Source organism: Oncorhynchus clarkii, chromosome 26, assembly GCF_045791955.1.
Source record: "Oncorhynchus clarkii lewisi isolate Uvic-CL-2024 chromosome 26, UVic_Ocla_1.0, whole genome shotgun sequence".
NCBI classification, from domain to species: Eukaryota; Metazoa; Chordata; class Actinopteri; order Salmoniformes; family Salmonidae; genus Oncorhynchus; species Oncorhynchus clarkii.
In genome coordinates, this window is record NC_092172.1 from 16,368,635 (window position 1) to 16,393,505 (window position 24,871).

Consider the following 24,871-nt stretch of genomic DNA (forward strand, 5'->3'; position numbering starts at 1 on the left):
CCCCCCCCCCCCCCCCCCCACTCTATCCCTCCTTGAACTATTGGGGTTTACACAGCTGCTGTGTCTGCTTGCTCCTAGCTCCCATCCAACACCCCCGTACAGCCAGCCCCCACACTGCCTCTACCCCACCCCACTCATACCCCCTCTGGTGCTGCTGGAGCCTGCTTCCCCCTAAAAATAACAGACTCCCAGCTTATTTACAACTCCTCCACTTTCCCTAGTTATATTCTGACAATGTTCAATCACACTTTGAGTAACATTAATTAGATGAACTCCCTCTTTAGGAATAATTTCCTCTGACCTTTATAGTCTTTCTCAATGTTTCAAAAATCCCCACTGTATCATTTTTTGTTGAGCGCTTCAACTCTTTTCTACCTTGAATGAGTCCTTTTGGAAATGTTTCTCGGTAAGCCCTTCTCATCATTTATATGTCTTGACTCTCTCTCCTCATCACATTACTGTCTCTATATTTAAACTAATCAATGCTAACAAACCGTCCATCATTAGCTGCTCTATGAAAAGCAGAGAAGCTGAGTCTTGCAGGAGATACAGTATATTGATGTTTGAGTTGAAGTTAGTTCATCCCACATGTGTAGACCACATGTCCTTCTGCTTCAGCCCGTATTCTAAAGTATCCTGCTACGTATGAGTGGTGAGTGACACCGGGGAAAGACAGGTGGTGCTGTGGTCTGACTATTGCCACCTGCCAGGAGAACAGCAGTGCTAGAGCCTCATCTGAAGAAGGGAATGAGATAGACCAATAGCCTGGGTCATGTGGCCATAATATCATGAATATATATGGTATGAGATATTAATTTAGGTCGAAAATGGTGCTGACCCTCCAGAACTTGAACTCAGCCCAGACATTCATGTTCTCATCCATAGCAGTGATGAGATACATTTCTCCAGAGGGTGAGCTGGTCAATTATATAAGTATAAGTGAGCTTGATGTGCATAAATTTGCCACTGATCACGCACCCAGAGGCCATTGTAAACGAAGCATCTCCACTGGCATATCAATGAAAAGATCATTAAATCTGAAAAGGCCCCAAAGCAATGCACCCGCATATTATAAACATTGGAATAATTTAGGTTATGGTGTATTAAACGTTTTAACTGCCTTGGTTACGTCCTTTGAGTGGTAATAACAACGCTTTGCTGAAGGTTTTTTCCCTCCTTTTCAAGGCGCTCATTTCCTGTAGCAGCACTTTTGTTTAATGCAGGCACAACCACAGTCACATCTGGTCCGGCGGTGGGCGATGATGTCAATGGATGTTGAGACCGTGCTGGGCCTGGCTCCATGTCAGCCGCTCATGTGGTTTTAACTCTCTCCTCTTAGTAGGACAACGGGGCACGCCTTGAACAACACAGGGGGCAACCTCTCACCCACACGCCCCGCCCCCACCAAACATATCTTTCATTCCATCTCATTACAATGTTATTTTCTCAAGTGTCACTTGTCAAGGCCCAAAAGGAACCGCCAATGTGATTTCGCCCAGGCTTAACCTGAATTAGACCTGTGAAAGCTTAACACGCTGTAAGATGTTACGGCACTGCTCAGTCATTATCTCAACCCAATATTTAGAACCTTGTGCTGTAGGAAACTACTGGGTAAAGCACCTATTACACATTCTCCTGTCTCAAAACATTCATTTGTAAGTCAAGGAGCACTACAGGGGACTTTCTCAAACCAGAGGAAGTGCTTCCTTGTCTCCCCCCCCCCCCCCCCCCCCCCCGCCCCCCCTAAAGACACAGGAATCTATGTAAGTATCGATTACATGAATGCTTGTCAATGTAAATGGCTTGGCAGTTTTCCTGTCTGGGCAGAGTAAGAGCAGCATTGATCCTTTTTCATTGGGTTTCCTGTCCCCAAATGCAGTGTGGGCCAGAGGCCAGCCTCTCTCTCTATGTGGATGGAGTAGCAGGTTCAGACAATAGGCCTGACTTCCTTGTCATCCCTGATAGATTACTCAGGGGTCTCAGGCTAACATTAGCATTACAATAGACTAAAGCAACAATCTGGAGGCATTCAGCAGGAGGGTCCCTGGCTGGGTCAGGGTGTGGGTAGAGGAGGCATTCAGCAGGAGGGTCCCTGGCTGGGTCAGGGTGTGGGTAGAGGAGGCAGAGAGCCTTTAACTTGACAAGAACAGGAGGGTCCCTGGCTGGGTCAGGGTGTGGGTAGAGGAGGCATTCAGCAGGAGGGTCCTTGGCTGGGTCAGGGTGTGGGTAGAGGAGGCATTCAGCAGGAGGGTCCTTGGCTGGGTCAGGGTGTGGGTAGAGGAGGCATTCAGCAGGAGGGTCTTTGGCTGGGTCAGGGTGTGGGTAGAGGAGGCATTCAGCAGGAGGGTCCTTGGCTGGGTCAGGGTGTGGGTAGAAGAGGCATTCAGCAGGAGGGTCCTTGGCTGGGTCAGGGTGTGGGTAGAGGAGGCATTCAGCAGGAGGGTCCTTGGCTGGGTCAGGGTGTGGGTAGAGGAGGCATTCAGCAGGAGGGTCCTTGGCTGGGTCAGGGTGTGGATAGAGGAGGCATTCAGCAGGAGGGTCCTTGGCTGGGTCAGGGTGTGGGTAGAGGAGGCATTCAGCAGGAGGGTCCCTGGCTGGGTCAGGGTGTGGGTAGAGGAGGCAGAAAGCCTTTAACTTGACAAGAACAGCGACACACTGGGAAACAGCACTTGCCAAGAGGAGAACCAGTCACTAACAATAAAGGAGACTTGTGGCCTGGAAAATGAACAGGTGACAGACAATGGTGTCCTACGTTTGGCTGTCCATTTCAAGTAACCTACATTTTAATATGTACAAAATAATTTTTAAAAATGACGCAACAATAGCCGAGTTGTATAATCATTAAACATAATCACACTGCAAAAGCATGTTGTTTGTATTGGTGTTAATTGTACAAAAACAATTATTGCTGAGCTGCCAAGGTGAACAAAACAATAGGTCTGCCCTTTAATCAAGAGGCTAGCTGAAACAATTCCAGTGCTTCTAACAATAAAGGTTTGAAGTTGCTAAGATCCTGCAGGTGTTTCCTCATGAAGGTGTGGCTCAAAGAAACTCCCTCCCCTCTTCCTCCTCCCCCTTTTCTTCAAATCTCTGCTCTCTCATCAGTAATAATTAGGGTCAGAGGGAGAGGGGGCTCAGCCCCTTATGCCAGGGAAATCCATTTAGAAAGAGGATAACGTCTGTTGATCCCAACATCTGACTCCAGCTTCTTATTAGGGTGGCTTAACCCCCCCCCCCCCCCCCCCGTATTTAAAGTGTGGGGCCCTAAGAAAGACTTCAAGGCCAAAGTTGTCACGTCGACGTTCACACACACTCGGGCCATTCTTAGGGTCACAATAGTTTAGCCCACCCCCCACGATGACAGACACACACGTCCCACCCATCCCTCCTGGCTTTTACAAACTGAAAGTTTAAGCCTATATATCTTCCAGAGAGGTTGTCTGCGTGCGTCCATCTGCCTCCTGCTGAGAGGGCAAGGTCACACGCTAACACACGTATACACATCCTCTACATTCTACTCACTCAGCTTGCTTTAATAATTCATTGCATGGTGCCATGCTGCTGAGTTAGAGGAAACAAGGATTAATAAAGACCATATGTTCGTTTTTTTGCACAAAACGTTTTCAAGAATGTTTTTCTGAATTATTTGAAGTGAAACATAGTGAAGGATTCTGATTGTCATCTGCAGTCTATACATTCATTGTAGCCTTCACCCAAAACTCCACAATCCATGATTTGACTATTTGATTTGTAGAGCCTGCTGTGTGCCTGTGTAAATGTAGGGCAGGCTCCTTAATGTCTCTGGGAGAAAGAAATGGAACATCAGTGGCTGTTTGCTTTCGGCTCTGACCTCAGTCCCAACACTCAACATAGGTATTTCTCATTCATACAGCCACAGATCACAACAATTCAGAGCTAATTTGAAACAGAAAAAAATAAAATAATGAAACCAATCCATGAGGGCACTCATGTAACACTGAAGAAGAAATGTGGTTGGTTTAAAAAGTCATTAAGTAAGAGGGGACCTCTTCAGGACTTCTCAAACAGGCCGGTGGGGCAGACAGAAACCACAGAGATTCATATCACCCATTCACAAAACATGAATGCCCTCGAATAACTCACTAAACTCACATATGGTTTTACACGAACAGATTATGTTTTTAAGATGATGTTTACATAATATCACGTTTAACATTAAAAACGCCATATAAAATGAGCTCCACAAACAAAAAGGCAAAATCCAGTCAACTTTCAAAGACATAGATATAATGATGTTCCCAATCTCTTACATAACCTTTAGCATACAATGTGAAATGATAGAAAGCAACATTGAAATGTAATGACATGATTGTCATTTTAAAAACAGGCCTACTATTACTCAAAACTATTACCGGTACCCAAATACATTTACAGTATTTCTCTAAAAACGATGTGCCAGTAATCTGTTGCAGACGAATACGTTGCAAAACTACCATAAACCTATATTTGAAATACTTCTGTCTAAAATGTATTTATCTATGAGAAGATAAGATCTTATATTTGCTGAAGTATAATCTCATTTTCTCTTAGATACACTATGATTTCAAGTGATTCATCTATCCCATTTCTGCAGTGTGTTCATTTGTGGTTTCTAATGTGAGGCCTTTGCTGATTGGCTGAGAAAATAGAAGCAGTTCCTTCTGATGATTAGGGCTACAAAGGGTGAGCTCTTCTATGGAACGGCTAGGCTATGTTTGTGGTCTTAAGCAAACAAAGAACAAACAGAGCAGCAGACCCCAGACCTGAGTAATGTTTCTCATTCAGTCATCAAGACATCCAACAATATCCACTACTTAATCATTGTCATGTGATATAACTGTTGTTCCACAGTGAGTAACAGCATGGTATGCAACCAGGATCTACAAGCATTCAGTGGTAATAGACCATCACTTTCACCCGCAGAAAGTGGCCAGCTGAATAGGCTTCGCCAAGTTCTCGCGACTCCTGATACACATTCATAATTCAACCCAGTGGAGGTCGGTGCTCACAGACACTCAAAGGCACTGTGTTTAGTCTTCAGGCCTGATTAATGGATAAAAAGTCTCATTCGGTGGCTGGAAATATGACTGCTGATCAATTAATATCTCCTTATAATGTCTTTGTATGTAATTAATACCTCTTTAAAAATCTATTTATATCTGCCAACACCAAAAAGAAATCAATACTTAACTTTAACTGACCTTAAAGTGGGGTAAAAGCCCAGTGAGTGGTTGAGGTAATGAGTCAGGTTAACCGCGAGAGATTAAAGGTGGGGTATTTTCTCTCAAGCTAACGGGACATCAGATATCAACAGGTTACTGACCTGGGTCTTCATGGAGACACAGAGAGGATTACACCAGCTAACCTCTGCTAAATGGTGACTGTGTTTTGGACAGGGGCGAGGAGTTAGGGGCGCCACCCATCACTCAGTGGCCCTGGCCGGCTCTACATCCTCTCTCCCTGACCTGTCCTGTTTAGGTGAGCCTCCGGCTGAGGCCTACTCCCCCCTCTCAGAGCAATACATGCGCTCACCGGGGACCAATTAACGCAACCAGCACTCGTCTGAATTACTCTATCAATTAGAAGCCACTGAGTATATCATCTCATACATTACAGCAGAGGCAGGCCTGGCCGTTGGGTCGGGGTGTGTCTTTCAGGAGTAGTGGGGGAGGAGAAGAGAAAGAGAAGGACGGAGGGATGAAATAAACAACCAGGGAGTCAGGCTACAGTCGGACTGGCTGCTGGACTAATCTGTGAGGGCGGCGGTAATTAGGAGTCCCCTGTGGAACTCGTAGCGGAGCGCGGCCGATGTGTGAACATGACGCTGGCTGGCAGGCAGGGAGGCACCCCCAACCGCCCCCTCACAGGGTTAAATCAATATTTTCAATCTCTCAGGATCAATCCGGCATCTGAACACAAAGAAAAACCTGTTAGCGGCGACCAATATGTGTAAATGAAAAGCCCAACTTTGTGGCCCTGATGTGGTCTGCCTCTCCTTCTCCCTGTTTGCTTCTCTTTCACTCACACAGGCTGAAAGTCAAAACCTTATCTCTCAAAGTTGTGAGGGAATGCTATCATTTTCCAACAGAGAAATCGCACACAATCCTCTCTGTCAAGGCTGTAACAATCTGACAGCTCCAATCAGTCTAGAAGAGATAGCTGCCTGTGATACAGACCAAACACGATAGTAAATGATAGTAAATGATAGTAAACTCTGCTGTTGAGATATGAGTATAGAAGTCTTCTAAGAGCAGCTCCTTTGTCTGCTTCTCTGCAAAAAACACTGTGCAGTATTGGCAAGGTTAGCATATCTCCTACCTGTTCTTTATGATCCTCTTCATGAACAGACTTACAGTTTAGAATACTATAGGCTTTACCTTGGACATACAATCACAGGCTTCAACATCTGCTGCCAACATTAAATGCTTTAGGAGCACTGGTTGAAAAATATAGAGTAACAGTACAGATTCCATTCTTACATTGATTACACAGAATGGTTTCGTCAGTGTAGAATGGCTGGTCTCATCAGTAGAAAGGGTTTCATAAATATAAAATGGTGCCATCATCAGTGTTAAACTGATGCTCTACATGAATGGAGAGCACAAGACACTGCAACTTTAAGAAACCCAGAGTTTCAGCGTTTTACTCAAACAAAAGCAGCCAATTGGGAGTGTGCAACCTGAAACCAGCCCAGCTCTAAAGAGACTCACACAGGCTTCCCTGCTGGGACACACCCCATAAAGTCCCTGACACACACAGGCAGCAGAATATTAACTAACCTAACCCTGCTCTCACATGCAAACATTTCCTGAAAAAACGTTGAGCAAACCTCGCCACGGTCAAATCACAACTGAGCACACTGTAACCCTCTGTAGTCTCTCTTCCCTGCAGGTCAGGAGTTACATGGCACCTTTAGAATGCGCTCTTTCTTCTCTTGTTAGACCAGGATGGGACTTGAAAACCTGATTGTGTCCTTTATATGGGAAAAACAAACGTTGTATTTTGTACAATCATTTCATGATAAAAACAGCCTCAGTGTTGATCATTTTAGGACACAGAGGTCCGTGTTTATGTGTGTGTGTTTAGCCTACATGCATGTATGTGTGTCTGTTTTGTCTGTGTATAAATGTGTCTGGGTTCTCACAGTCTCTAAGAAAGCCATCTGAGATTCCATGGTACATTCCATTCTGATGAGGAGCCTGTGTCTGGACATTGATAAACCAACTGAGGTCCTGACCTACAAAAGACAAACTGAGACTGCTGTTCATAACAGACATACCAGCTACTGTATGCTGATGGATTTACATAATATACCGAAAAGTCCCTAAATGTCACGAAACAAATCCAGCGGAAAGAGATTTACAAGGATTTTCCTTCGTCCAACCCTGACATATGGATACACCAAAAGTATCCTCAATATTCATAAACGTTGCATGCTATCTCAAATCAAATAAAAATCAAATCTCTGTTCCTATTTCTGCATCTGCGAGTAAAGCCGCCTCTTTAGCACTATTTAAGCTCCTGCCAATAGCATCCCGTCACCCACTGGTCAACAAATAACAACAACAAGAGTCCAGGGCCCATTGTTCTGGCTGAGCAGCCAAGCGTGGTGCAATCCCCCAACAGCCTGCGGCTGGTTAACGCAGCAGGCAGGCAGGCAGGAGACAGGAATCTACGACAAGTGCCAACATGCCATGCCTGGTCACACCTCACACACAGGGTCACTTCAATAACAACACAGGTTAACACTGGGGTCTACATGCTGGGGAGACCCCTACTAAAAATAACAGTACTGATCATCAAAAAAGCGGAGAATCTCTGTGAAAATCCATTCGAATGTAAATTGATTACATTACGATTACATAAGCGATATGAAATCCAGTTGTAAATATAACCCGACCTGTTTCTATCACCTGTCCTCATACTCTTCGAGCTGGCGTATTGCGTATTGAACGAACACACACACACACGTCTCTCTCTTCATTGCCACGGGCACAAAACAACAGGTGCAGGCAAGCAGCAGCAGGATTGTCAGCGTTGAGCTTGGTTTAAAGTGACAGCACAAAGAGCACATATAAAAGGTACCCTCCTTGAATTTTAGAGGCTGAAATGTCATGTGCCTTTGAGTCTCGTTATACTGCAACAATCTCCCTTTGAAAATCCGACAGAATTTTAAGGAGCAGACAATTGGAAGCATTGTCCCTGAGAGTAAACTAAATATACTGTAGTGAGTGGGGCAGGGCGGACGACAAACAAACAGATAGGAGCAGAAACAGCTTCACTGACTGACCCAGAATGACTACATAACTTGGTGTGTCAACCTATGAACTCATGACCTTTACATCCTTTACATTATTCAACACAACCCCCTGCTAGTCTCACAATGCCAACATCCAGTCCGTCCAGACTAAACTCAGATTACACTTCAAGAGTTCCTCTTATCAGGAGAAAAAATATAATATAATTGGAATTTTTCCTTCATGTGTGTAAAAACACAGCAGTGCTCCATTGCCACAATGGCTCAGGAACAAAGAGGGGATTATTGTGGAGGTGTCTGATGCCTCTCCGTCCTGAAGTTCCGCACACTCCAATCTGTGTGAATGCAGGTGACTCAGGGAGCCTGAGCTGATCCCAGAATTCCTCATTATCCGCCCAGCGGGGGATCTCAGGTCCGCTCGCTGTCTCTGGAAGCACTGCAGGGCCGGCGAGGCGGGCCCCAGAGGAGCACAGAGCTGGGCCATCGGGGGTGAGCCAGGTCTGCTCATTATGCCTAACTCATCCTTGGCATCCCTGCAAACCAAGTGCCACTTAGTGCCCATAGGAGGGGCATGGGTCCGCCCACTGATGAGATGACAGAGCACACAGCATAGCAGTAATGGGAAAGCTTTGTTTCAAAAGACAAGAAGGACCAAGGCATACGTGGACTGTATGTGGACTGATAGTGTCGCCAATCCCCAGAATCGTATGTAAAGCCCTGTCTTACCTGTACCTTAGTCATCAAGCTGAAATGACAGAAAGCAGTAACATTTTCCACCTCTAAACTCAACAGATGCAGCGTGGTGACTGACCAGGGTCAGATAGGGCCCAATCAGACGACAGCCTCCAAGAGCAGAGCACCTCTGAGTTCCCCAGACAGATGGTCGTTTCACACATCATAATCATTACTGTTGCCACGGCTTCACTGCTCCAACACAAACATATTGTGATATTTAGACTGGTTTATGATAGCTGTGCCAGTGCTTTGTCTACATTAATGTTAAGTGGAATCATTTGCTGTGGTATGTAACACACACACCAGAGGAGTTAAACAGCTCTGCTATGGAACACTAGAATTAGATACAGCCATCCTCTTAAAGTGATGGGTGTAAAATACAAGAAATGTGACTATAGGCAACACCGGGGAAAAATTAATGAATTCAGATTTTCTTTGCCAGCAGTAAAATGGGAAATATTCACTCACTTGTAATGCAAGGCAAGCGCGTAAATGCAAATATACAGTGAATACATTCATAATGTGGGGCATGTCATTTCATGCGTCAACCTTATTTCTGGGCTGAGTTAAATAGAGGTTTGCACAGCAGGTGAATTATGTAAGCAGCAGTGTTGGGGGCTTGGGGCCACAGCCACTTTCTCACTGGGCTTTTCATGATCCTCTCATCAGCCAGCCCAGGGCCAGGCTCTGCCTACCATGCAGCTGTGCTGTTGTTCACCCCAGTCACAATTAACCTCTGAGACTGGGCATGGCACCAGCCCCGATGAGACTCAGGGCACCAGAAAGCTCTTCAGGTAAACACCGCCACGATAAGCTAAGAAGCCGAAATTAGACATTGTTTTGAACCAAGAGGCAGTTGCTATAGAGACTGTTGCTAATTAACTGCACTCGGCCCAGGGGTACCAAAGGGCTTAAGGGCACTCAGGACGGTTCCTCTTGTGATGAGCTTTATGCACGGTACCCAGTACTATCCCCAGGGTCTCTCATCACCAAAATACCTGTGTCTCCACCTGTCACAGATGCCATGAGAGGGGCGGTGGTGGTCTGTCTGTCTGTCTGTCCATCAGGGCACAACTCTGTGGACCAGGATTACAAGGCTGTGTGAGGGGAGATGTTCTATGGTTAGCAGGGCCCGGCTTGCCCTCTTAAAACACAAATCACTGTGGCGTTTCAGACCAATCAATGCCCTCCATCAGCACTGAAGACCACTTCATGGCTTTCTCATCATCTCTGGTGGCATTCTGAAGTGATGCCCTCCGAGCTAGAGCACCTCACTAATGGAAATCTGTAGCATGCAGGGAGAAACAGACACATATCTAACATTGTAAACAAAACGCTTCAGTTTTTCTCTGGGAAATGCAACAGGTCGGTATGTCTAAAGATGAGGCTCTTGCTGGTAAATCTGCTTTCACGGGCGCTACCTCTAGAGATATCCCCTTTGTTCTCTGTTTTTTAAAGAATGACACCGGCATCATACAGATATCCCAACAATCCATGATTGGTGAGAAAGGAAGGTGTGAGATTCCTGAGGGAGATGAAGAGGCTGGGTTGTGAGATTCCTCTTGGCTCTCCAGCCAGACTCAGTGTCTCCTGTGAGACAACATTGCCTCAATGAGAGCTGCATCTCTCCACAGTGTACAACACAACTACCCTCTAGTTGGCATTCTTCTAATAATAATACAATTTCAATATTTGATCATTATTTACCATTTTTGTGCAAATATTATTTCTTAATAAAACAATAACATTTGAGTGAAATGATTTTGGTAAAATTGATTGAAGGTAAGATGTTTGATGTTTCTTACTATTTCCTTAATTACACAGTTATTATATGTAAACAAACACTATACCCAGGTTTTTAAAAATCAAAAGAGTCCCAGTAAAAAGGCAGCCTATTTTCCATACTGGGTAGTGCTACAGTCCTCTTAATGGCTCAGTGAGTATGAGTGGGGTCACAGTTCACACTATGATGGGTTTGGCACTAGGACCCAGCAGCAGCTGCCGGGCTGAACAGAACAGCTAGCCTTGCCCCCAGAAAAAGCCCACTAACACACTGAGACCAGTTCCAATCTGCTCCCCTCGCCGCCCGCCTCACAGTCCCACCAAACTTTGTGTTAGTTAGGCAATGAAAGAAGACCACGTTCCCCCTCCTCCCTAGCCCCCTGAAAAAAACAAAAACAAATCTTCCTCTACACACTGTCTTTCTTTCTTTTTTGGGGACCGAGAGACTGAAAAACAGCTTCTATCTCAAGGCCATCAGACTGTTAAACAGCCATCACTAACATTGAGTGGCTCCTGCCAACACACTGACTCAACTCCAGCCACTTTAATAATGGGAATTGATGGGAAATTATGTAAAATATATCACTAGCCACTTTAAACAATGCTACCTAATATAATGTTTACATACCCTACATTATTCATCTCATATGTATACGTATATACTGTACTCTATATCATCTACTGCATCCTTATGTAATACATGTATCACTAGCCACTTTAACTATGCCACTTTGTTTACATACTCATCTCATATGTATATACTGTACTCGATACCATCTACTGTATCTTGCCTATGCTGCTCTGTACCATCACTCATCCATATATCTTTATGTACATATTCTTTATCCCCTTACACTGTGTACAAGACAGTAGTTTTGGAATTGTTAGTTAGTTTACTTGTTGGCTATTACTGCATTGTCGGAACTAGAAGCACAAGCATTTCGCTACACTCGCATTAACATCTGCTAACCATGTGTATGTGACAAATAAAATTTGATTTGATTTGATTCAAAAGCTCTTTCACACAGCTGAACACTGGCACTCGACCCAGTCTGTTTTCAAGGCACAACAAACAACCTTGTATAGAGCTTTCATGTGCAGCATGTAAGCTTGTTGTCTTCACATCTTTGGATCCATTGGCCATTGTGCTGCAGAAAAGCAATTGAATTATGCAGCATGAAAATGAAGAGTGTTACTCACATAATACATTGTCCATTAACACATCCCTTGATACACTTCAGTGGTACTTGAAGCATTACTTCAATTACAAGAGGGATCATCCCACTAGATCTACACACCTACACAGGTTGCCTCCAGAACAGCCTGACTTCTTTGGGGTATGACATGCTGTGGTGTTCAATCGTTGCTCAATTGGTATCAAGGGACCTAACGTGTGCCAGGAAAACATTCCCCACACCAGAACACCACTACCACCAGCCTGTACTGTTGACACCAGGCAAAGTCGCTTAGTTCACTAGTTTTTTTGCCTATTCCAACGTTCAATCAAACAGTAACTGAATGCCTTGATGCCTGTCTGCCTGCTTTATTTTGCAAGCCACGGCCAAGTGACTCACTGTCTGTAGGAGCGAACCATTTCTGTGAACAAAGTTGAGTACCTAATAGACTGGCAACTGCATATTTCCGTAAAAATATTTCACTGTGTGTGGCTGACAGCTCTGGCTCAGGGCACAGTGAAAGGCCAGTCCGGGGAGACAGTGGATTGTGCTGGTGAGTATATATGCAACCGGATACGCAGCACATCTGGCATGGTTGACCTTTGCTCAATCCCCCCCGATCTCAGGCAGGTCAAAGTACATTCAATACCCCCAATAACACAAGCACTGACGGAATAGCTGTAAACACCACTCTGCATGGCACTTCCCTTTACACAGCACTGAAAACAAACAGAGCTCCAGACAATGGATTTTCATGTAAATGAATAACCTTGAATCAGCTATTATCATATTCTTTATGCATCAGCAGAGCCAGCAAAGACCTATCAATTCTCCCAAGGTTTGCATTTGACACAAAACATGCTGTGTTATGTTAAATGCTGTTTTGTGGAATTTGAAATGGTAGAAGTGCCTGAGCTAAAATATGTCTGATGGTGGCCATTAAAGAAACTGCATTCAGTAAGGTGTCAAATCTCTCCTCCAAATGTAACTTTTATTTCACCTAATTTGATCTCTTATCGGAGAGAAGAATGCGTCCAACAAAAAACGAGACTGGCGTGTCCAGTCTGCACTAGTGAGTCTTGTCCTTAGCGTTAATCATTTAAAACTCGCTAGGCAAACCTATTTGTTATGCTCTAATCCTGAGCAGGGGGAGTGTGAGTGAGTTTCTTTGGCACTCCCATTCGGCTTGTAGGAGAGAGGAGGTGGTGCTGGGGTGGTGAGCTGCTTGGTCATGTGGTCTGAAGCCTCTTTGTACCGGCAGCTGAGGGGCTTCGCTGCGACTCCTAGACTTTACATTTGGTTTGGCCGGAGGGGTCACATGACAGCTGCAAACAAACACCCCGAGGGGCTTTCTGCTTTCACTTGACACTGACAGGCTGTGAGAGAGTCCAACACTGCAGAAAGAAAATATTCCCTCTTTCCATGACATCACCCAGCCAGGGATGGGGGAGGGGGGACACAGCTGGTGGCAGCCGCAGTACCATCTGCCCCTGACTAATAGTTAATGCTGCTTTACTTATAGACTCCTACTTCTGCATAGAAGGGATATTAATGTATGGCCACAGCCAGGGAGGCCTGCAAGTCCCACAAATGAATTCCTGATTGACATTTTCCCTCCCAGTCTATTGTTTCACTTGTGCGGTCAACACGGAATCTCTGAAAATATTCCTCAGTCACTTTGGGCACTTTTTAAGGTCCCATACCAAGATTATTTGAGTGTGTAATGATGATATGCAATTGGTTTTAAAAGTGAAATGTTGTGACCTTCATCTTAAAAAAATTTATGTAAAAAATAGTAATGTATAATTACAAAGGAGGGTATCCTCGCCCTTCCTGCCATGTACCAACCCACATCCCTGACCCCTGTACTCACCATACATCTTTCCCTCGTCAGATAGAATGATCTTCCTGCGCCCACAGGGGGGATATATGGCCAGCGCCTCCTGAAAGCTCTGCTCGATGTCGGGGCTCCACACCCCCTCGGCGTCATTGTCCAGGGGCTTGTCTGCCGAGTCGCTCATCCTCTCCATGTCCTCGGCAGGGCTCTCGCTGCCGCTCCAGCTGCTGGGGTCCATGGTGGAGCTTGGGATCTCCAAGCCGAAGCCTGGAGCACTGTAGGGAGAGATCTGGAATTCCCAAATAAACAAACACAAGCCATCCGTTACTCTCCACAGCACAGACATCTGCCTCCAAGACGACAACACACTGCTCATGGCCACTGGTCAATAGTGTGGTGAGCCAAACAGGAGAGGATTCTTGGCCTTGCTATCTACCTAGGATGTTAGGATGACTGTGGTACAGTTTTACTAGTTGCCATGGAAGGGACTGAAACTTTGCTTTATGCTAGTTTTTGTACGACATGTGAAATGGTACTATTGAAAATACTTTGTGTTAGCTCCCATTTGAAACAAATATATGTGATGGAGGTCACATGTAACTACTTCATCACAGGATACATTTTTACCTTGTTGTAGTAGATTCACCTCCTTTACTTTCCAAAATAGATAAGCAGGCAAATAAAAATACAAGACTGCAGATATAAAATATATAATGAGAACATAACCATAAAACTCATCCAGCGCACCTGGTATTTCCTGCACACGAACAGTTGAAGCCGTTTTATACCGGCTGTCAGGACTGTCAAATAGACTCTTAAATCTGGATGAAATTCATGTAGGAGAACTGTAAAAAAAGAAACAGAGAAGCCCACTCAAGAAAGGATGCAACCATATCTGTCCCACTTTAAATTTCAAACGGAAGAAATATCCCCTGTCCTCTTTGTTCCAGGAAAGAGTCTGTTTTCCACATTGTGAATTCCCTTGACATAGAACATTCCATTGTGAGGTTCCTCAATTTTCATTGCATTTATGCTGTGTAAGCAACATGCTCTGAATTAGATCCCCATTAAAAACTCATTCAAATGGCTGGATTGTAAGCGCAGAAGGAGGAAATCACATTTAACATTTAACATTAAGTGCTTCTACACCTGCATTGCTTGCTGTTTGGGGTTTTAGACTGGGTTTCTGTACAGCACTTTGTGACATCAGCTGATGTAAGAAGGGCTTTATAAATACATCTGATTGAAATTTGATTGAATTAGAGGCAGAAATGTACCTAAACTGAAAGTGTCCATCTCTCCTTAATCAAAACTATTGTCCACAAAGTGACTCATAAAAGCAATGTACATTCTAATGTATTGCTGTAGACAATCATGCTGAGTTGAATTTTAACGGTGAAAATCACAACTGGGGAGTTCATTCGGTGGATGTTTTTGTAGCCCTTCACTCTAGCACCCCCCACCCGCCATCCCACTACCCAGTCTCCCTCCCTATCCTCCCCTCTCGGTCCACCATCTTTAGCCCTATCCTCCTCTCCCCTTCCAGACGACCGCTCCCTCTCTAGGCAAGATTCTATTCAAGCAGCACAAGCTGTTGTGAAGTGGGACTAGCAGCATATGTTTCTTCTAGAATGTCGGTTTGTGAGGGGGGAGAGGGGGGATGGGAGCAAGCTGTTTGGGAGAAAAAAAACTCCCAGAGAGCGGAGGGAGCATTTACTGAATTCCGTTTTTGTGAGCTGACTGCTGACACTGCAGAACTTACTCATAGACTGATGAGGGAGGGGAAAAAACGCCCATTTCGACCACTAAATGGCTTGGGCTTTTTCTCCAGCCTTGCTCCCCCCACCCAGACTGAATAATAAACTACACCGGTAATCACTTCCAGCACGGTCATGATTTTAATACTTGATCTCAAGCAAGATTTCTTCTTTACTTCTTCAACAAGTTAAATGGCTGTGAATGCTCTTTCCAGGGGTTCACCATTCAGAGAGAGAGAGAGAGAGAGAAAAAAAATATTTAGAGAGAGAGAGAGAAAAGAGAGAGAAACGAGAGAGAAAGAGAGAGAAAAGAGAGAGAGAGAAAAGAGAGAGAAAAGAGAGAGAGCGAGAAAGAAAAGTGAGAGTGAGAGAAAGCGAGAGCTAAGGTGAGTGTCTGGACAAAAAGAGGGAAACAACACTGACATTTGGAGGGGTGTTTAGTGAGCTCATGGCCATGTTCATCCCACAATGGGCTGATGTTTCCCCGCTCTTCTACAGGTGGTTTCCCCTGACGCGCCACACCAGGAAATGAATACTGTTACACTGAAGCGTGCAATGAATTATTGAATCCACCACCCCACCCCCGTCCAACAACAAAACAAAAACTGAGCTCTCAACCACGACTAGCATTTACCACTAGGGAAGGGCAGCAGAAATCCTTGGCCTATAATATTGCTACATGAAAAGATTAGAGCAGAAAATATTTGGGGTATAAAGATGGAGGGGGTAGGGGTGGAGGGGTAATATATAACATTGAAATGTTATAATAGAACCTGGTAGGCTAATTAATTCCTTTTAAGTGGTACTCTTAATTAATTTAGTTAATATAACCAACATAAATAAGTATTTTCTGTCTCCTCCATCCATTGCTGAGGATGGTGTGTAGCCGCAGCTGCTGCAGGATTACTCTGAGGGGGGAAACAGCGGTACACACTCCCTGCCATGTAATCACAAAGAGTTTAAAAGACTGAAGCGGCAAAGGGGCTCAAGAGTACCTCTCTTGGCCAGTAGAAGCACCCACATCGTACAGCTGGCAGATCTACAGTAAGTCAATGCTATTTACAAACGCATTTACTTAATGGCAGTTACAATGTGATATAATCAATGTCCGCATAATTCTTTGGTGATAACTACACATTTATCTTGTTACTGGTACGTTTATTGCCACCATTCGCCAAAGTAAATTCAATAGAATAGTACATTGTCAAGGGCGTTATTTCCCACCAAGACACCACAGCCAGAAGCACTCTACAGTATGTCCCCCGAATGAATGACTTTACCCTAACACTGTCATTAGCACGCTGTAGTCTATTAACCTGAACAAGTGTTAGAGAACAGCAGATAAATCTATTGAGTTAACAGCTTAATCACTGGGCATGGCTGAAGTGACTCTGCAGTCATTTGGCTCAGTGATATATCACCCTAAATAATTGACCTCTGTCACTATTTCATAAGGAGCATCTCTCAGGATACACCTCAACAACCAGATTAATTCTGTGTCCAAGCGGGTGATCGCCTCCTTGAGCATTCTGAGGAAATATGAGGTCAATTAGCCAGAGTTTGATGTATATTTCTTTATGTTTCAATTACTGATTACCCTGTGTTTCGTTGATCTCTCGACATTGACAAGTGAGTCGTTCTTGCTGTTTTGAACAGAGTGAGATCCTCATTAGAGCATAGCAGTAGACATTGACAAGTGAGTCGTTCTTGCTGTTTTGAACAGAGTGAGATCCTCATTAGAGCATATCAGTAGACATTGACAAGTGAGTCGTTCTTGCTGTTTTGAACAGAGTGAGATCATCATTAGAGCATAGCAGTAGACATTGACAAGTGAGTCGTTCTTGCTGTTTTGAACAGAGTGAGATCATCATTAGAGCATAGCAGTAGACATTGACAAGTGAGTCGTTCTTGCTGTTTTGAACTGAGTGAGATCATCATTAGAGCAGTAGACATTGTTTGCTGAAAGTTTGCTTTTAAACGCAAGACGAATATCATAGAACACCTTGACCATTCTTCTAATGAACGTCCTCTAAACTATGGACACTCAGCTGTCTTAGTGGAGAAACAAACGCAGGGGATGTTTGCAAACAGAAAATAAAACACTTATCTTTCTTGCTAGGAGAGAATAGAGGATTTGCTGACTCCCCAAGACTTCGGCTTTTCGTCCCTAAAACATTTACATGACGAACATAAATCATTGCTGTCCCCTATAGACTTGAGTAATGAAAGGCAAGGGAAAGAAATTCACCAATACAACATGATGCAGCTGAACTGAGCCAAATCCAAATGCACACCATGCCAAGAGCATAGCAACCTAACAGACTTACTATGTTGTTAAGAACATTTTACAGCAATCAAACGAGTGTGTCTCTAATATTTAGTCTATGTTACACAGCCTTCTGTATAAATACACGCAGAGGAGAATGTGCCTGTGTGCTTTAGCCATAACAGGTATGCTATGCTGAGCTGGCTGTGTGTTTGGACCGGGAGAGAGACGAGTGCTGCGATTAGTGCAATATGTCTCCAGATGATGCTGAAGTGGTGATGTTTGTCCAGGCCCCAGTGGCAGATGGGAGACAGAGATTAGTCATGCAACAATATACTGTGGCTGAGCTGCTGTCGCTACACCTCGCTCTCAAAGCAGGGAAAGCATTTCAGACATACCCAGAACAAGGACACCATAGGCTACAGACAAATCCCATTCCCACCCAGGGAGAGGCGCTTTCTCTCGATCGTACATCATTCAAAACAAAATAGCCCACCAACAAACCTGATAATTTCATCTGGTGTGCACTAATGATGGACTATAAGCAGGTGTTTGCTGCACACTTTTCAATAAAATTATGGAGCTAGACTTGCAGAGCAACATTGCATTAGCTGCCCTACAGCATGCCAACAAAGCAGAAAGATGCTTAATAAAAATGCAATTGGCTGTAATAACGGAACTGTATGGTAGATGGGAGCTTCGCAATCTGGCTCCATTCATATATTTCTGCGTAATAGTACAAAAATGATTAAACAATACGAACACCTGCAACCTTCAGCAGGTAAAGAGCATTGTGGCTTTTGTTAGTCATTACAGTTAATTGAATGTCTGGAAATGTTTCTGTAAAACTCTAATCAAATTCCCAACTCAACTAAATCCAACTGTTCCAGTCATCATAATGACAAGACTAATGGACAAGAACAAGACATCAACAAAACCCCACATGAAAATTATGTGATGACTATAATGCGACCACTTTAAATGAATTTGATAAATTGAATTTCCAAAAATCGAATCAATGATGAAACAACAGCGTGTACCCAAAGTGTGTACTTTTCTCCTCACACATATTCCTGTAACCCTCTTCACATACAATGGATGATTTCTTGCATCGTGTCTACTCTAACATAAAATTGGAAATTAGGATTTCCCTCCTCTAAGAGCCTAACACTGTGGATGGCAAATTCTATGCTTTTAAATCTCGGTGGCACGGTCATAAGCCAGGCCCATGTTTCATTAATTTTTTATTAATGTGCTTATAATATCATAGTGGAGTTCAATAGCTTTCCTCACCAAAAGGTTGCGTTCATTGTATCTGTGTGTGTGTTCACAGGTTCTTCTGAGGCTGTACCCCTCTCTGAAAAGTCTCCCCAATCAATTCAGCCAGCATGTGCCCCTACACGCATCTTTCACAACTCACAGACATCTACACACACACACACACACACACACACACACACACACACACACACACACACACACACACACACACACACACACACACACACACACACACACACACACACACACACACCAACAGTTCCAGGATTGGGGATTTGGAACTGTAAAAGAAACGATGGAAGCTTAACAGGATACACCACGTGGCTATTGTTTGATGGCAGGATTTCTGGTATCTGTTCGGGTTGGATGATAAGGCACTGATGTGTCTCATCCATTATTACACAAGAGAGATAAAGAGGGAGAGAGAGAGAGACAGTGAGAGAAAGAGAGAGAGAAAGAAAGGAGGGAGACAGAGAGGGAGAGAGAAAGAGAGCGAGAGCAAGAAAGGAGGGAGACAGAGCGAGAAAGAGAGAGAGGGAGAGAGAGAGCGAGAGAGAGAGAGAGAGAGAGAGAGAGAGAGAATGATAGAAAAATGAAAGTGAGAAAGCAAGAGAGTGATAGAGCGAATCAGGACAAAAAAAAATTTATCAACATGCATAAACAAAGAAAATGACAACTTATACCGCAGAGAGTTCAGTGATATGGTTGAATGGTGGGAACCCGGTTACTGAGATTTACCGGGATTTACCGCCAAAACCACTCCCTTTTCCCGGGATAAATAACTAAGAGAAAGCGCTAAATTATAATAAATGATTTATATGAACAGCATGGCGTGAAATGGAACTGTTAAATGATATGTGATGTCTAAAACTGGTTTCTCTACGGCCTCAGCATGATGAATCAACGCTGAGGGTGGGGGCAGACAGCCCATCTCAATATGGAGCGCAGTTCAAAATGCAGGTAGGCCTATCATCTCATCATGGTAACTCATCATTGTAACAGGTAGGCCTACATTTGCTGCAGCATAGTCTATGTTACAGTAATATAAAGACCAAATGCACGTCTAATTTACCCATCTCCATCTGGCTTTTGTGGGTCAGCTTGTTTTTTTCAATTGTAAAGATTATAATTTTTTAAATTGTAGCTGCAATTTAAGCAGAGTTTTAAAGCTGAGTTTAAAAAAAAGCCTATCACTTGAATATCGTTGCTTAAATCAGTGCACACGCATGCACTCTCTCGCATTCTGTCTCTCTCCATCTATTCCATTCAAATTGCATCCAAAATATATAATTGTGTTTTAGATTGATATATAACCCTAGACAGTGGGGCAAAAAAGTATTTAGTCAGCCACCAATTGTGCAAGTTATCCCACTTAAAAAGATGAGAGAGGCCTGTAATTTTCATCATAGGTGAGAAAAAAAAGTGTGACTGTTTGAGGTTGTGGACAGGTGTCTTTTATACTGATAACAAGTTCAAACAGGTGCCATTAATACAGGTAACGAGTGGAGGACAGAGGAGCCTCTTAAAGAAGGTCTGTGAGAGCCAGAAATCTTGCTTGTTTGTAGGTGACCAAATACATATAACAAAGTATTGAGAAACTTTTGTTATTGACCAAATACTTATTTTCCACCATAATTTGCAAATAAATACATAAAAAATCCTACAATGTGATTTTCTGGACTTTTTTTTCTCATTTTGTCTGTCATAGTTGAAGTGTACCTATAATGAAAATCACAGGCCTCTCTCATCTTTTTAAGTGGGAGAACTTGCACAATTGGTGGCTGACTAAATACTTTTTTGCCCCACTGTATATATGCGTCAGCCTACTAATTTGAAAAATAGACCCTATTATATTTCAAAATTCAAATCAAATTCGTTAGCCTATACTTGTAACTTTGTAGGCCACATGTGCTGCACCAGAATCGTATGTTCTCCCCTGCTTTATCATGGTTTGAACGATGTGCGTAATTCCAATCCATATAAAACAGTATAGAACAATACAGTACAGTAATACAGTTCACAATAAAAAATATTAGCCTACTGGAGCTAGTTTAATTTATTTACCCAAGAGAGCATATAGCTAGCTACATCTATGGGCTTTTATGATTTTCTGTCTTGAGTAATGTGTCATATAAAGTGCATTCGGAAAGTATTCAGATCACTTGACTTTTTCCCCCATTTTGTTAGGTTACAGCCTTATTCTAAAATTGATAAAATCTTTTTTTCCCTCATCAATCTACACACAATACCTCATAATGACAAAGCAAAAACAGGTTTTTAGAAATGTTGCTGATTTATAAAAAATGGAAAACTGAAATATACATTTACATAAGTATTCAGACCCTTTAGTCAGTACTTTGTTGAAGCACCTTTGGCAGCGATTACAGTATTGAGTCTTCTTGGGTATGGCGCTACAAGCTTGGCACACCAATATTTGGGGAGTTTCTCCCATTCTTCTCTGCAGATCCTCTCAAGCTCTGTCAGGTTGGATGGGGAGCGTTGCTGCACAGCTATTTTCAGGTCTCTCCAGTGATCGGTCAGCTTCGATCAAGTTTAATTCCGGCTCTGGTTGTGACACTCAAGGACATTCAGAGACATTCAACTCCTGCGTTGTCTTGGCTGTGTGCTTAGGGTTGTTGTCCTGTTGGAAGGTGAACCTTCGCCCCAGGCTGAGGTCCTGAGAGCTCTGGAGCTGGTTTTCATCAAAGAGCTCTCTGTACTTAGCTCCGTTCATCTTTGCCTCGATCCTAACTAGTCTCCCAGTCCTTGCCGCTGAAAAACATCCCCACAACATGATTCTGCCACCAGCATGCTTCACCGTAGGGACTGTGCCAGGTTTCCACCAGACGTGATGTTTGGCATTCAGACCAAAGGAGTTCAATCTGGGTTTCATCAGACCAGAGAATCTTGTTTCTCATGGTATGAAAGTCTTTAAATGCCTTTTCGCAAACTCCAAGTGGGCTGTCATGTACCTTTTACTGAGGAGTGGCTTCCGTCTGGCCACTCTACCATGAAGGCCTGATTGGTGCACTGCTGCAGAGATTCTGGAAGGTTCTCCCATCTCCACAGAGGTACTCTGGAGCTCTGTCAGAGTGACCAACGGGTTCTTGGTCACCTCCCTGAACAAGACCCTTCTCTCCCGATTGCTCAGTTTGGGCGAGCGGCCAGCTCTAGGAAGAGTCTTGGTGGTTCCAAATGTCTTCCATTTAAGAATGATGGAGGCCACTGTGTTCTTGGGGACCTTCAATGCTGCAGAAATGTTTTGGTACCCTTCCCCAGACCTGTGCCTCTATACAATCCTGTCTTGGCGCTCTACGGACAATTCCTTTGATCTCATGGCTTGGTTTTTGCTCTGACATCCACTGTCAAATGTGGGACCTTATATAGACAGGTGTGTGCCTTTCCAAATCATGTCCAATCAATTGAATTTACCACAGGTGGACTATAATCAAGTTGTAGAAACATCTCAAGAGTGATCCATTGAAACAGGATGCACCAAAGCTCGATTTCGAGTCTCATAGCAAAGAGTCTGAATACTTAAGTAAATAAGGCATTTCTGTTTTTTTATTTGTAATAGATGTGCAAACATTTCTAAAAACCTGTTTTTGCTTTGTCATTATTGGGTATTGTGTGAAGATTGATGAGGATTTAAAAAATATATATTTTAGAATAAGGCTGTAATGTAACAAAATGTGGTAAAAGTCAAGGAGTCTGAATACTTTCCAAAGGCACTGTGTGCTTAGATAACAGCATTTGTTTTTTTGGGGGCTTGGGCTCATTAAATGTTGTTAATGTAGTGGCTCATTAAATGTGGTTAATATATGTCTCATCAGGCTCAGGTAGTATCAGGTTTGAATTTTCATGCTGACCAAAGCTCCAATCAAATCCAGACATGCTTTATAATGCTTTTGAATGACACTTCCGATTTTGATGGGAAATACCGGGTTTTGTAAACCCTATTCTGTAATAAAACATGACACAATCTATATCATGATTGATATGTTTAGTCCCTAGAGAAGTGAACTGTCTAATCTGGGTGCTTACCAAAAACTCACTTACTGGAACTCCAAAGGCGATAGTGCTATCCAAAGATACAATGACTCGGCTCACTGCACTATTAATATAGGATGGACAATTCAAAAGATGTTGACAATCATTGAATTTCACTTTTTACGTGTCAAGCTCTCTCAAGGTCATTGGAAAAGATGGAGGAAAGAGATTTCCCTAAACAAAGGAAACCACTACAGAACAAAGTTTGAGATTGTCAAATGTACAACATTCAGAAGAGGGAGACATTCTTTGCATAATTGAAAGTTTTCATGTGTCCTGCTTTCCCTTAGGAATGACAATACAACTACAACAATATTACTTTTGGACAGATAATAAACATCTACACTGAGTATACAAAACATTAGGAACACCTTCCAAATATTGAGTTGTCAGGGCATGTTGACTCCAATGCTTCCCACAGTTGTGTAAAGTTGATTGGATATCCTTTGGGTGGTGGACCATTCTTGATACACACGGGAAACTGTTGAGCGTGAAAAACCCAGCAGCGTTGCAGTTCTTGACACAAACCGATGCGCCTGGCACCTACTGCCATACCACATACAAAGGAACTTAAATATTTTGTCTGCCCATTCACCCTCTGATTGGCACACATACACAATCCATGTCTCAATTGTCTCAAGACTTTAAAATAAAGTTTTAACCTGTCTCCTCCCCTTCATCTACACTGATTGAAGCGGATTTAACAAGTGACATCAATAAGGGATCATAGCTTTCACCTGGATTCACCTGGTCAGTTTATGTCATGGAAAAAGGTGTTCCTAATATTTTATACACTCTGATTCCAATGTCTTTGTAACCCTTATAAACTTCCAAGCCAAACCCTATATGGCTTGGTTTGACATTTCCTTTACGGTACAACTATGTTGAGTACATTCCAACCCATATGTTTTAAAACAAGCTTCTTGTGAATAAGGTTATTTCCAAGGAATATGATTAAGGTTCTTGCATCAATTCAAAAGGATTTCTACAAACTACAATCATAAAATGTCTATTCAATTAAGCTAACCTAAAAAAGAAGCCCTTTTCAACCTCCACCGACCTTTCACATTTATATGGCACACATCTGTGTGAGAGTGTGCATATTTTGTTGCGTCTGCTCACTCTCTGCTGAGTGGGTCCAGGATCTTTTATTCCTGCAGAAGGCTCTGTGGTAGTGGGAATCGTTATCACCTCATCACACAGGCTGTCATGGAACAGACCCATCTCCTTGTGTATTCCTGTTACTGGTGTTCATAGACTCCACATATCCCCAGTTACACCTTGTTTATCACAAAACCTTCAGTAGCCACCAGGCCCACAAGTTAGAACAGCCATTACTGATGCTGTTAGAAGGTTATTTTACTTTTTAACTCTGCGTTGTTGGGAATGGGCTCGTAAGTAAGCTTTTCACTGTAAAGTCTATTACACCTGTTGTATTTGGCACATGTGACCATTCAAATTTGATTTGAAGGTAATAATGTGATAATTAGAGAACTAAAAGATGTTAAATATTTCTGAAACATGGACTGAGTGAGTACACCACAGAATTCATACATATGCCCAGATTCCATCTCTCCATCTCTGTCCCCAGATGCCTGGTCTTCAACACCATGTGGCATCAATCAGATGGTTGAAGGTTCTCCCATCTCCACAGAGGTACTCTAGAGCCATTACTGTCCTGAGATGTGAGAGGTCCATGGGGACTGTGAGGTT

General features: G+C 43.3%; 1 protein-coding gene across 8 annotated transcripts in view; it reads right to left on the reverse strand.

The window, feature by feature from the left end:
- LOC139384335 (transcriptional enhancer factor TEF-1) overlaps positions 1-24,871 on the reverse strand; it is a 62,419-nt gene that overhangs the window by 25,412 nt on the left and 12,136 nt on the right. For 6 of the 8 annotated variants that reach the window (XM_071129040.1, XM_071129042.1, XM_071129038.1 and 3 more), the window contains 2 exons: positions 14,552-14,649; positions 13,841-14,093 (listed from right to left, as the gene is read on the reverse strand). In XM_071129040.1, the coding sequence (XP_070985141.1) occupies positions 13,841-14,042 (202 nt within the window). In that variant the 5' untranslated portion in view covers positions 14,043-14,093; positions 14,552-14,649. The remainder of the gene's footprint in view (positions 1-13,840; positions 14,094-14,551; positions 14,650-24,871) is intronic. The other 2 variants (XM_071129041.1, XM_071129037.1) reach the window with 1 other exon arrangement.